The 14,211-nt window shown below is 30.8% G+C and overlaps 3 protein-coding genes across 5 annotated transcripts; 1 reads left to right on the plus strand and 2 right to left on the minus strand.

Annotated features, from left to right (window-relative positions):
• Positions 1-1,285: 1,285 nt before the first annotated feature.
• LOC108477205 (protein DETOXIFICATION 16-like) lies at positions 1,286-6,455 on the plus strand. 3 transcript variants are annotated; one of them, XM_017779678.2, is made up of 8 exons: positions 1,310-1,779; positions 2,926-3,470; positions 3,561-3,647; positions 3,729-3,785; positions 3,886-4,124; positions 5,053-5,171; positions 5,611-5,697; positions 6,086-6,234. In XM_017779678.2, exons 1-8 carry the CDS (start codon positions 1,516-1,518, stop codon positions 6,113-6,115), a joined length of 1,428 nt encoding a protein of 475 aa, XP_017635167.1. In that variant the 5' UTR covers positions 1,310-1,515; the 3' UTR covers positions 6,116-6,234. The 3 variants fall into 3 exon arrangements, with proteins under 3 accessions (XP_017635168.1, XP_052879073.1, XP_017635167.1); XM_017779679.2 differs by lacking the exon at positions 5,053-5,171 and having other exon boundaries at positions 1,286-1,779; positions 6,086-6,455; XM_053023113.1 differs by lacking the exon at positions 5,611-5,697 and having other exon boundaries at positions 1,290-1,779; positions 6,086-6,455.
• LOC108477207 (uncharacterized) lies at positions 6,108-8,239 on the minus strand. Its single transcript, XM_017779680.2, has 4 exons — positions 7,801-8,239; positions 7,524-7,706; positions 7,372-7,431; positions 6,108-6,518 (listed from the first exon to the last, which is right to left on the minus strand). The coding sequence occupies exons 1-4, from the start codon at positions 8,050-8,052 to the stop codon at positions 6,231-6,233; spliced, it is 783 nt and encodes a 260-aa protein (XP_017635169.1). The 5' UTR covers positions 8,053-8,239; the 3' UTR covers positions 6,108-6,230.
• Positions 8,240-8,903: 664 nt separating this feature from the next.
• Positions 8,904-10,170, minus strand: LOC128285535 (uncharacterized). The gene is made up of 7 exons (XM_053023007.1): positions 10,101-10,170; positions 9,901-9,954; positions 9,579-9,694; positions 9,438-9,509; positions 9,301-9,355; positions 9,066-9,201; positions 8,904-8,991 (listed from the first exon to the last, which is right to left on the minus strand). The coding sequence occupies exons 1-7, from the start codon at positions 10,168-10,170 to the stop codon at positions 8,904-8,906; spliced, it is 591 nt and encodes a 196-aa protein (XP_052878967.1).
• Positions 10,171-14,211: the final 4,041 nt, after the last annotated feature.

Consider the following 14,211-nt stretch of genomic DNA (forward strand, 5'->3'; position numbering starts at 1 on the left):
AGTTTTTAACCCTTGCAAAAATGAATGTCAAATTATAGATTTTTGTTCTTCAACTACGCTCAATTTAAAGATTTACTCCTTATATGTTAATTTGATGAGTTGAAAGGGATGAAATTATACAATTTTGAAAGTTTAACATGCAATTTTACCATTATGATTAACTTATAATTTTATAGTTTTGAAGGAGTTAAATAGATTTTTTTTCACTATTGGGTGGTTAAGTGTAATTTTATCATGTAATTATATGTTATATTTTCTTGATAATTACAATTAAGAATGAAGACAAAACATTTAGAGAAGGTACTTTCCTAATTATATGAATAATTCTTTTATTATTACCATGAAAAATGATTTTCCATTCAACTAATTACAAGCAAAAATTAAAAGGAAAACCAAAAAAAAAAAAGCTTAAAGAGATGGGTTGAAAAAGAAACTTAAGCTGGGTTAGGTTATTGAGTTAAAATGAAACTAAACCCAAACATTTAAAAGAATAAATAAATAAAGAGTCCAGTTCCAATTTCTTTATGGGTCAAATTTTGTTATTAATCCATATATTATACATAAATCATAAATTTAAATGTTTATTCTAATTTAATTATTTTTAGTTTTGTACTTCTTGAAATTTAAAATTTCAGTCTTAATCCAAATGACAGTCATTAAATCTATTTAGTCAAATTATATTATTTTCAAAATTTATGCGATAAACATATCATTACATGTGCATTGTCATGTCAGTTTGCTATTTTCATGTAATACTTAAAAAAAATGTCATTTTAGTTATCGGATTCAATCAATGGCTATTGAATTGAAATTTCAAATTTTAGAAGTATAGGGATTAGAATTGATCAAATTGGAGAACATAGACTAATAAAAACTTACTCATAGTATATGACTATATGATTAATAGTAGAATTTAACCTAACGAATTTAACTAATATTGTTTGGGTTATGGTTAAATTTTAAATTTCAAAAACATAGAGATTAAAATTGATCAAGTTAGAATATAAAGACTAAATTGACCCAAATATTTGGATTGAGTTAAAATTTTAAAATTAATATTATTGAGAAGACTTTACCTGAATACTATCCTCGATCTAAACAGGATTAAACTCTTATTGTAAAATAAATAAATACATATATGAGTTTAGTTCAATTCTTATCGTATGCAATTATAATATGTGGGTGTCTAATCTCATTATATGCCCATTTGTCTATTTCTTTCCTATTATTTATCAGTGTAATTCCTCGTATATATATATTTACTAGTAACATAAATAACAACATTAGCAATCAGCAAATTACAAATGATGTAACATTTATCTTTAATAAAATATCTAAGATTGAATGCACCACTTAGTGCCGCACATCAACATCTTCGTGGAAAACTTTACAGTTTGAAAGTTCAAAAGCAGAGAGACAAAAGGTCGAACAGTTTGCCTACAGTCTTACACCTGTACTAATAAACTTGCATATATCAATATAATCCATCATGTTTCTTGTGAAAAAAGAAATACAATGGAACCTAGAGAAGATGAACGGTCACTGATCAGTTTTATTTCACCTTTAGAAGATAGCAAAGAGAAAGATCTAGGAAAGGAAGAGATTATCGAAGAAGTGAAAAAACAGCTATGGCTGGCAGCTCCATTAATATGTGAAAGCTTGTTGCTGTATTGCTTGCAATTGATCTCTGTTATGTTTGTGGGTCATTTGGGTGCATTAGCTCTTGCTTCTGCTTCACTGGCTACTTCTTTTGCTGCTGTGTTAGCGTTTAACTTGCTGGTGAGATCGGTTTCTCTTTTCTCTTAGCTTTTTTTTTTTTTTTAAATCTTGGAATCAGCAAAGCAAGAAAATTGATCTATTTATGGTTCAGTCCTTTTATTATGGTAAAATTTTGGATTTAGCTGCTCTAATTTGCATAAATTAGTCACTTACTAGTAGATCTAAATTGCTAATTTTGTCTGCTGTTGCCATTAATTAAAGTGATTGTGTGGAATCTTTTTAAAAGATAGGTTTAAGCATTACCAAGATATGTGAATTTATTATTAGTTGGATATGATGGCTAGGATTTATTATTATAACTCTTCTTATGTGATCGAATAATAATAAAAAAGTCTCCATCATCAATTTAATTGAAGCAACTAAGGGTGTTATTATTTCATACATACTAAAACCACTATAGAAGTAAAGGATCAGATTGTGTCAAATTAAAATAGATAGACTAAATCTTAAACTTCTATTATAGTAGAGGGGCTAAAACTATAATTAACCAAACAATATTTGTTCTAAACAATTTGTTTAAGTACGAATATTGATGCACCATAGGTCATATGCACCGGTAGTGAACAACAAAGTATGTGATTCCTCATCACTAATGAAATTAAAATAGAAATTAAAATTGTAGAGAATTTATAAATAAATACCAATAATTTTATTTGAATATAAATCCTAAATTAAATTTGGTAACTCGAAACTTTATATTAACTCTAAATGCAAAATTAGAAAAAAATTGTAATAATTATATTAATATTTAATTATGTTTAATTAAAGTTATTAGTATTTATTTTTAATTTTTTAAGATGTTTTATTTTATTCACTAATAGTGCATGAAAATCATGCACAAATTTTCCTTGTTTTAAAATTGAATATCACTAATTTGAAGTATTTATAGGTTGAGTAGCCCGCCCCGTCTGATCAACCCTTGGTAGGCTTGACCTCATTCGTTTTAATGCATAAAATAATAAAAAATGTAAAATATATATATTGAACATTAAAATGAGCTATTTGAACAAACTTGTGTGGGTTAAGCTAAAGCTCAAATGAAAACTTTTTAAAACCGAATTTCAATCTGAACTAGCCTGACTCATAAATACTGCTACTTACTCCTACTACTAACGTTTTGAACTGATTTTTCTTCTAATGGAGCAGATGGGAATGTCAACAGCATTAGAGACCCTTTGTGGCCAGTCATATGGAGCAAAGCAATACCATATGCTAGGCACCCACACCCAACGAGCCATGCTGATTCTTTCACTCATTACCATTCCCTTAGCTATCATCTTAGCCAACACTGGTTCCATCCTATCTGCCGTAGGCCAAGACCCCGAAATTTCTCGAGCAGCTGGCGTATATGCTTGTTACATGATCCCGACCCTGTTCGCTTACGCCATTCTTCAATGCCTTTTAAGATTCCTAAGAACACAAAACAACATATTCCCAATGGTGTTAACTTCCGGAATCACAACTTTGATACACATTTTCCTATGCTGGATTCTAGTGTTTAAACTCAGCTTGGGGAACAAAGGCGCTGCTCTTGCCGGTTCCATTTCGTATTGGATCAATGTGTTGATGTTGGCATTTTACATTAAATTCTCTCCTTCTTGTGTACAAACTTGGACTGGCTTTTCAAATGAGTCCCTGTATGAGGTTTTGCCTTTCCTTAGACTAGCTGTTCCTTCAGCTGTAATGGTTTGGTAAGTTTAACCACACTATATATCACATCAAATTCACTAATGAACCATTTTAAGTTTTTTGTATCTTACATATTTTTGAACATTGAACAGCTTGGAATCATGGTCATTTCAAATACTGGTGTTTCTCTCGGGTCTTTTGCCTAATCCGGAGTTAGAAACTTCGGTGATTACGATCTGGTATGTTCAATACATTCTTTCATTTACTCGATTAAGTTCCAGTTTTGGATATCAAGTCAAATGCTTCTTGTTGTTTCACAGCATTAATACCACTGCAATTATTTTGATGATACCCTTCGGACTCAGCAGTGCTGCAAGGTGAGCTACAACCGAAACCCGACATCACTAGCATTTTAAATCTTCTAATGGCACGCTACATCCCCATTCCCCACCTTGGGGTGCTTTTTTGTTATGGCAGCATAAGGGTGTCAAATGAGTTAGGAGCCGAAGATCCCAAGGGGGCCCGGTTGGCCGTGCGTGTAGTCCTGGTCCTTGGGATCTCTCAAGGCATATTGGTGGGATTGGCACTGGTGTTGATGCGAAACGTCTTGGGCTATGCTTATAGCAATGATGCATCAGTCATTAGATATGTCTCAACTATGGTTCCAATTCTTGCTGCATCCAATATTATAGATGGAGTCCAATGTGTTCTTTCAGGTATTTTCTCTTACAACCTTGAAAATATATCATCAATATCTACTATATATATGTATATATTAATTGCACTAGATGATCTCAATCTATGGTCCAGATTTTAAATTGGTCTTCAAACTTTGAAATATTTCAATTAAGTCCTTAAGGGTTTTATCTATTAACCTAGCATTCAACTTGGGTGTTAAATAGTTCAGAGCATATTTAAGATCAGTCTCAAATCTTTTTACATGGATCAAAACTGTAAACACGTGTGTACCCTATCGTATAAATTACTTTGGTTTGACTAGGGCGAATCTGTGGGTGTTGAAAACTCAGTAAAACAGACGTTCTTGAAGCGAATACAAGAGTAATATGAGATGAACTAATCTCAGAACAGAGAAAACCTGCTTCTTGAATGATGCTTTTGGACTTAGTAACTACTGACAACAGAAACATAAAGCTCACTTGAACTGACTTAAACTAACTCATATTGACTTAGTCAATTCCTTAACAGTGGGGCAGGCGGTGGCTTTGACCCTGGTGTTAAAATTGCTATGTAAATCCCTTAGAAAATTATAAAATGATAAAATTGTCTTCTGTCCCTCCAACATTTTATATTTTAATTCTGCTCCTTAATCTTTTTCTGCTTTCGGCCCGTGTCTAATGTGTTGAAAATAGAACTAGCCATTCAAGGCAGTGCTCTTTTTCTTTTTCCTTTTTTTTTCGTTTTACAACCAAGTTAATGATTAGGCTAACGAAAAGAACCTATTAGTTCAATATTGATACTTTAATTACTCTATTAGAAAGTTTTGAAGCTTAATGACTAATTTAGAATTGGGATCGTAGTCTAGAGATGCTCAGGTGCAATTAACTTTATATATATTCTGGGTTTTTTTTTTTTTCATTTATTGAGCTACCTGTTTGAAAATAATACATTTTATGAAACATTTAGGCATTGTTAGAGGCTGTGGTTGGCAGAAGATTGGTGCCTACATCAACCTGGGATCTTATTACCTTGTTGGCATTCCTTTGTCTATCGTATTAGCCTTTGTCTTCCATATTGGTGTCATGGTAAACAATATCTCCTTCATTCACACTTACCCCACCTTCATTCTTAGTGCCAAACGTATGTCAAAATTCGATAAAAGTTCATGGAGGACCTCCTCCATGAATCAGATTGTATTTTATTCTCTTTACTCAAAAAATAAATAAATCAGGAATAAATTAATCTCTGTATATTAGATCAAAGAGCAAATTGATCATTTCTGTTAAAAATTTTATCAATTTCTACAGTTAAAAACTAGTGTGACTGACAAAATAATCAAACAGATACACTTGTTGTATCATGTGTATCTCATTTAGACGTATAAGGACTCGCTTTTAACAGTAGAAATGGATGAAGACTTCAACAGGGCTAATTTACTCTTTAATTTAATGTATAAAGAATAATTTATCTATTTTTTAAGTAGAGAAAACGAAATATAATCTAACTCCTAATTACATTCTATAGGGGCTTTGGCTTGGTATCACAGCTGCACTCACCAGTCAAATGTTGTTTCTTTTGACAATTATAGTTCGCAGTAACTTGGAGCAAGAAGTAAAGTGCACATCCATTCCCTTTTTTTTCTTCTATTTCATCGCTATGGACTTGAGTAAAAGTAATATGGAAGTTTATGTGTTAAAAATTGGATGAATTAATCATTATATTTTAAATTAAAAAAGTAAATTAATTTTTTCTATCAAAAATAGTATGAATGATGGAATAAACTGATAATGACACATAGTGTGTTTGACGCATAAAAAACAATTTTTAAAGATAAAATTAGATGAATTTTTTTACAAAAAAATTAGTTTACTCTTTAATTTAACATTTTTTTAGTAGAGAAAAACATAAAATCTCACTCCTAATACAAAGACTTCAATGATACTTTTACCCATGTATTTGCTTTTCTGCAATATTTACAATCTTTCCCTCTTTTTTTCAGGCAAAAAAGGCTATGGAAAGGGTATTTTGAATATGGAATACTTGCATGTAAGAGTTGGGACAGTATGTTGTGTATATTATAGTTTAAGAAACAGAGTTGAATGTATATTTTGCATAATAGGAAATACAATTTGTAGTGTATTTAATCAAGTAGTGACACGAGTACACCGGCACCAAAACGCGGTTCCTCCGCTTCTGCCTCGAGCAACCGCGATTTCCTCGTCAATGTAAAACCAGATAAAGAAAGGATCTTTGGTGTTTGGTTCTCTATCATCTTTCTGGCCAAGACCGATCTCCAGAGGGTTGAAAGGTCCAATTTTAACCCGGATTCGTTCGAAAATAAAGGATAATATTCTGTTCTTCCATGAAAATTTTCCTTCAAAGGTTAAGAAACCAATTGGTCCAAGAAATACACCATTCTCAATCCTCCTTCCCTAAAACAGGTCAAGGCCATTAAAGCATAATTAAACACTAAAAGAACCCATAATTGTAAACTAAAACTTTAAGAAAATTCAACAAACAGCACCTTCAATCAAAAAGCACATAAAGGCAGATTCACAAGGCAGTCTTTCTTTCTTTCTTTATTATAATCTTTTCATCAATTTTCATTGAAATCAATTCCAAATTTCACCTAATTAACCTTAGTTCAGTTGCGCAGCAAGTAAAAAAAAGTGAGTTTGAGCACACTTGAACATGCTTTTCCTATGATTTAAAGGTCGAGAAAAGATTATGTGTAAAAGTAAACATTGTATCAAAAAATTACAGATTCCCTAATTCTCGAATCCAACCATGTGTTTGTTAGAAATTTTATGTATTTAAATGAATTACACAAATCTCACATTACTAAAGAAAGATCTTGAGACCCTTGTTTATAAAACATTATGCTTCATTAAGCTAATGAAAATTAAGTTGAGATTAGTAATGGTAAAATTTTTCATTTATCTGATGGATTAAAGCAAATTTTTAAAAGATTAAATCAAATGATAAAGGGCTAAAGTACAATTTTTATCATATATTAAGAAAGTATAATGTTTAAAGGATTAAATCAAAATTTTATAATTTTTGGGAGCCAAAGTTGAATTTTATCGTGAGTAAATTAAAATTTTATAAATTATAAAGAGGACTAAATGGAAACTTTTCCATTTTAGGGGGCCGGGCATCCTGCCAGCCCCCGGCCCCTGATTTGATCCTTCTACTTACTCTAAATTGTATTATCCAATTAAGCAGCAAAACAAAAACTTCAAGTGATATTGAAAGAAAAACAGAAAGGGATATTGATGAGCTTACAGCAGCATCGAACCTCTGAACCGCCGTAAGAGGGAAATAACGGCCGCCTTTCAATTTTTTCTGCAAAACCCAAATCAAAGAATCTTAATATCATTAGCATAAAAATCAACAACAAAATAAAAAATAATAATTATGTGAATCAAAACGAAAACCTCAGCAGTAAAAATAAGCATCCAAGTTCTACCAGGTGAATCCAATCCACCAAGCGTTTCAAGGAATGCCGATGGATCAATTTTAGCTTTTTCAATAACAGAAAAAGCTGAAAGCACTTCCTCAGCTGGGACTTTCCTAGTTTTCGCTGCGTTTTTTAAAACCTTAACGCTCTTCTCCACTTCCTATCATCATATATAAAAAAAAAAATCATCAATTCATTATCACACACCACAAGCAATTGAATTTCTTTTTTTTTAAAAATTGAAAATCCGATACTTGGTCTGGTTGCTGCTCTTGAATAAGTGATGGGTTCTTTTCTTTCTCATCGAGGGTAGCTCGGGTCCTTGATTTGAAGGATTTGGCGGAGGTGAGAGAAGGGATGTGTGGGTGGTAATTAAAAGAATTGAGATGCTTGAGTGGCTGTAAGAAAGGTTTTAGAGATAGTAAACGAGGGGAAGATGAAGTGCGATATGAATGGCAGCTTAATGAGGAGAGGGAAAAGGATGGTGACATTGCTTGAGAGCCCATTTTGAGAGGTGAAAGCTTGTTTCTTGGGTCTTCTTCCTTTTGGGATTAGAGGCTACCATTTTTCTTTCTTTTTTTTTTTTTCAGGCTTTCATGCATCCATTTGGCTTTTCTTTTCTTTTCTTTTTTTTCCCTTGAATTTCATATCCACCCTCGAAATTCATATGTTTATTCAATAAAAAGTCCCTATGCTACGTTTCCTTTTTGGGTTTAGTCTTTCTATTATGAATGGATTATTTCCAATTTTTTACATTTTGAATGGTTAAATTATGCTATTAGTATTGTATTTTGCAAAAGTCATTGATTTAACCTATGCACTTTACTTTGATCAATTTTAATCCTCATCCTTTTCGAATTAGTCAATTTTAGTTCCTATGCATTTTGAAATTTTAGTCCTCACCAAAATAGTAGCAATTAAAAAAGTGTATGATTGTATAGTTAGTTTATATTATCCAACTAGATCATTCTAAGTTCCTATATTTTTCGAATTTTAAAATTCCAATCTTAATGTAAACAACACTCATTAATCTATTAACTGAATTTTTAGTGAGTAATATGTGAAAATAATAAGTTGACATGATATTACATATATGATATTTGAAATAGCAAAATTTAATTTATTGAATTTAATAATTATTATTTGATGAGGATTGAAATTTTAAATTTTAAAAAGTATAAGAAAAAATTATTAAATTAAAATATAAAGATTAAATACCAAAACTTTTGGTAGGAACTGAACATCTGCAAATTCAAGACAAGAGTTCTATGCTATCGTATCGCCGTTAGAAGCCTCAATATGTGCCGATATGGAAACAAGTCCGACCGACGTGTGCAACTATAAACATGTTATATAACTAAAAGACAATGGTTCGAACACCTTTCTTGACGTTGTAGCCTTTAGACCTTAGAAAAGGTGTCATCTTTGACTGAATTTCGTCGTAGCTGAGGAAGAACACCCCTATGAATAACATTAACATACATACTCGAAACACAAAAACCTGGAAAAAAAAAACCACCTTTGTTTAGACCAGTTGACGGAGCAGTCGTCCATCGTATAAACTACTACAAGTAGCTTCGCCACACCTAAGGTCTTTGCCAATATGACATGTTCACCGGTCTGCCCTCCCTTCTCGTAACCGGTTTCGATTTCTCCTTTACGAGCATATATAACCAAAGTCAAGAGAAAACTTACAGTCCAAGCAGCGTAAGGCATTAAAGGAAAAAAAACACTGATTCAACTTAGCAGCGCACCGATATGAGCTTGAGAAGCGCCGTTGATCGTATTCGGAATATAACCCTTGTGACCCTAGTTAGTCAATACAAAATTATATTTAGTTTCTAATATAAATTGATAGTAACAACAGTAAGTTCAGAGGCAATGTTCTTACTGGTGCATCCAAAATAGTAAACCGAGTTGTCGCGGTCTCGAAATGTGCTCTTCCGACTTCGATAGTTATACCCTGCAATCAAGAAGCGATATATAGACATTATTACGAGAAATATATGCATGTTCGAATAAAGATTAGTACCTTAGCCCTTTCCTCTTCATTAGTGTCCCTAATGTGTGCCATGTACCTACAAACAATCATGTTTAAAACCCGAAGGGCTGACCGCTGAGGAAGAGTATTTGGCCTTCGATTGTTGACTTACCAGTATCAATGAATCAAGTAAACAATAGTCGAAAATCGAAATGTGCAATGGAAACTTTTGCAGTAAAAAAGATCCTCAATCACACTGATAACCAGCAATTTTGAACTGTTTCTCTAGCTTTAGTATATTGTGCTGATAACGAACATTAATATGCTAATTCAATCCAGCTTTCAAACAAAACGATGAAGCAGTTACACGTACCGACGTGACCGATAAACAAAGCACTCAAGTGGCGTTTCCTTCCGGTTTTTGTACCTATAGCACAAAACAAAACACGGTAACGTAAACATGTATCCTACACTAACACCCGAGTCCCGGCGTAAATACAAAGTTCAATAACCCATTGGAGATTATGCACAGTCCGACCAGCTCGTCAGACCGAATCTGACAGAGTATTTTACCTGCAGAGTGTTCAAGCCGCAATGCATGGAGCTCAGCCTCAATATCTATATATACATATGTATAAACCATAGAGATTAATTCCAATAATTATCAATTCTCACAACCAAGGCACACATAGAAACTAAAAGTTAGTTAAGAAATAATAACATTTTTTTAAAGCTACAAGAGTACTTATATTTACAAATAATTCATATCCAAAAATAAATTATAATAAAAATTAATAATCTTGATATATTCAGATATGTGATTTAAGCTAATTAAAGCTTTATATTAGCACCTCAAGGTATGTTAATATTCCTTTAGCATTTGGTGCTTTCATTTCATTGGGATGTAATTTTTGGGAAAGTTATTTAATAATGTTTGGTATATATGAGAAGGTATTGATTAAAATCCTAAAATTTACATTATTACGTTTGATTCACTAAATACTTTTCTAATAATGCAATGATAATTTATAAATTTACGCTTATTAAATAAAATAAAATATTCATGTATTTAATTTTATCATAAAATTTATTCTTAATGGATTAAATATTTAATATTAAAATTTAATTGATAATTTTTACATTATCTTTTCAAAGCTACAATGTAACATAATTTATTCTGGATATTGAAAAAAAAAACATAATTTATTTGAATATTGCCTAGAATTCATTGGCTATTGGCAATAATAATAGTAAAACATCTTTTTTTAAATCCATGGCTGGACTCAATTAAAAGGAATTTTAATGAATCAAGTAAGTCTTACTTTAGCTCATATTTTGAAAGCATTACATATCTCAATACTATGGAAAGTTGACCTTAGAGAAAGAAGAATGTGATAATAAAGTTTTCAAAATTGGATCGAAATTTTAATTGGTTAAATTACTAATTTTAGGTTCGATCTGTTAGTACAAATCTCTGGTAGGGAAAATCTCGAACACACGAATGGAACTCGAACAGAAAAAAAAGAAATAAGACAATGCTCCAAGGCGTGTATCAAGCCACTATCTTTAAGGTTATATTCGCCCTTATAATACCCCGAAAATTTTTATAATAAGACATTATCCTTGATATAGTAACATAAGGAAATAAAGTGACAAAAATGGAAATTTTGAGTTATGTCAACATTGGGAAGTATATTATGATATATTAATTCAAGAAAGGACTAAAATGTAAAAGTGAGAAAAGTTTTGTTGAACAAGAGTAAATACTCAAAATTTGAGGGGTTAAAGTGTAAATATGAAAAAGTTAAAGAACCAATAGTGAAAATATTTTAAGGGTGGAATGATCTAGAAACTAAAGAAAATGGATGAATTAGGACCAAATTGAATAGGTAAAGAAGTATGAGGGACTAAATCACAATTTTACCAAATTAAATGATGACTCAATGATGGAATTTTAAAAGATCATAAAGGGCAAAATGGTCAATTAGAATAGAGAAATCTAGAAGGCAATGTTGATGTTGATGATATTTTATATTAATTAATAAATATTAGTTTATTAATATTTAATGAGATATTTTATTATTATTTTATTTAATATATATAAGGAGAGAAAGATGAAGAGAATTCATCTCTCCATGCATCCAACGCATGAAGAAGGAAAGAAAGAAAGAAACTTTTTTTTCTTTACAATTTGGTCCTTTCATCAAAATCCACCATTTTCACCTAGGAATTAAAAGAATTTCCATAGCCATCAAGAGAGAAAGATAAAAAAGGAGACTATGGGGGGTTAGAATATCAAAATAGAAGCTGGAGGAGAGAGAAAATTAAGTTAAAGATCGAAATCAATAGAACAAGGTAAGAACATCAAGATTTCAATATATTTTTAAGTTTTATCTTGTTGAAAAAGCATAGAAATGATGTTATAGTAGAGTTTTCTCATATAAGGCTCTATGTTCTTGATATGTTAGTGAAGGAAAATAAGAGAAAGTGTTGGAAAATATTGTAGAGAAAGGAAATAAAGGTGTTACTAACTTGGAAATTAACATTTTGCACTAAAACAGTTTTGGACAACAGTAGTAGTTTAATTTTGAAAAATCATCAAAAATTGTAAAAATTGAATTAGAGGATAAATAAAATATGAAATTGAATCTTATTGAGTCTAGTTTTTCATAAAAGAAACGGTGTAAGCAATGGACTTGTCAATTATGATTTATAATAAACTTTGTGAGATAAGGTCAGAATGATTTTAGGTTCCCCTATTCTAACTTTGAAAAATCATTAAAAATTGTATAAAAATGATCGGGGGTTTAAATCTATATGTTTAAATTCTTAATGAGTCTATTTTCAAGAAAAACAAACAGGAACATCATTCAAATCCTGTACTAAGAGATAATAAATTTTTAGTAAAGAAAGGTCGAAGTTGTCAAACAGCAGAATAAAGATAAATTTAAAGATTTTACTGGACTTATTGGCTAAATTATAAATTCTGAAATTTTTATGGTAGAAATATATTTGAGTCTAGGTTCTAAAACATAAAGCGGATCTTAATTTAGAATTCTGTAGCTCAAGATATAAATGATTATGACTCAAGTGGACAGCTTAACATGAACATCTAAGTAAATAGTGAAATTATGTATATTAAGGATGTGAAATAGAGAGGAGGAGGAGGAAAAGAAATATATGAATATTTAGCTAGTAAGGTTTTACATTAAAAATGGATAATTTACATGTTTTAAGCTCAAGGATTAAATTGAATAAAAGTAAAACTTTAGTGGTAATTTTGTAAAAATGTCAAAAATAATCAAATTGAAGGAAATGAATTGATTTATTGTTTAAATTAATAAATTGAGTGGAGTTATTAATTTAATATTGGGTGAAAATCGGGGAAAATGGAAAATTACCAAAATGCCCCTGAATCTTGATATTTCTTCAATTTAGCCAGGTAAGTTTGTGTAACTAAATTTTGTATATTCTTATGCTTGTATTGGATGTGCGTATATAAATTATATAAATACTATGAATATATTTGAAATTATTTGCATATGTCCAACAAAGCCTGATAAATGATAATGCCGGATAAGTGACAAGTTCCAGTTGAATATTGAATATCGATGGATAAAGGTGATTTCCCATATGGAATGAGGTCCTGCATGTGTTGCTGATGGGATTTAGCTCGGACGAGTAATCCTTGACCTCATTACAGAAAGGATTTAACCCGGATGGGTAATCCTAATATAAGCCTTCTCGAGCATATGTTAAAGATAGAATTTAGCCTAGACTGGTAATCATGATTATATGTTGTAGACAGGATTTAGCCTGGACTGGTAATCCTGCTACATAGTTCTTACGAGCATCCTGATTGGTAGTGAATTTGCATGTGTTGCACACTACTATAGCTCTTTGTGAGCATCCTGTTACATGATTTGATCGGTTGTGATCCTGCATACGTTGAGGACACAAACGCAGCTCTTTGTGAGTGTCCTGCCATGGCTCGCTTGAACTCTCTGAGACATGGCTATCCGGTGCTCCTGTTACATGGCTCTTTTGTGAACAATTATGAGTTTCTTGATTAAAAGTTGTAATGACCCAAATTTTACGGTTATCGGGAAAGTAAATTTTTGGGTCTCCGTTTCTGAAAAATGGATTTGTAAATATTTATTAAAAATATTTACGAAGTTAATCGAGTGGTTAATAAGAATTTAATTAAGTGAATTAGCTTAAATTAAGGATAATTGGATAAAAGGATTAAATTGAATGAAGTGTGAAAGTTTAATTATAGAATAAAAAAATTGAAAGGGCTAAATAAGTAAATAAGCCAAAAGAATGCTAAGTCTATGGCAAAAATAAATACAAGTGTAACACATTTGTAATACATGTATGTATTTACTTATTATTTAAGTAAATATTAATGTAATTATTATTATTAAATTGATATTATATAAATAAATAAATAAAAGTAAGACAAATGTATGGTAATGATTAGGTACAGGTGTATTAATAAAAAAATACATACAATTGTAATGCTTGTATTTAAGTATTAATAGATATTTATTATTTATAAAAGGTATTTATAAATTAAATAATTATATTATAAGATTTTTATGTGAAAATAAAAAATAAGTTGACAAATGTATGGTACATATGGTGACATGTGTAATACTAATATACATACAATTTTAAAATA

Source organism: Gossypium arboreum, chromosome 12 (genome assembly GCF_025698485.1).
Source record: "Gossypium arboreum isolate Shixiya-1 chromosome 12, ASM2569848v2, whole genome shotgun sequence".
Lineage (NCBI taxonomy): Eukaryota > Viridiplantae > Streptophyta > Magnoliopsida > Malvales > Malvaceae > Gossypium > Gossypium arboreum.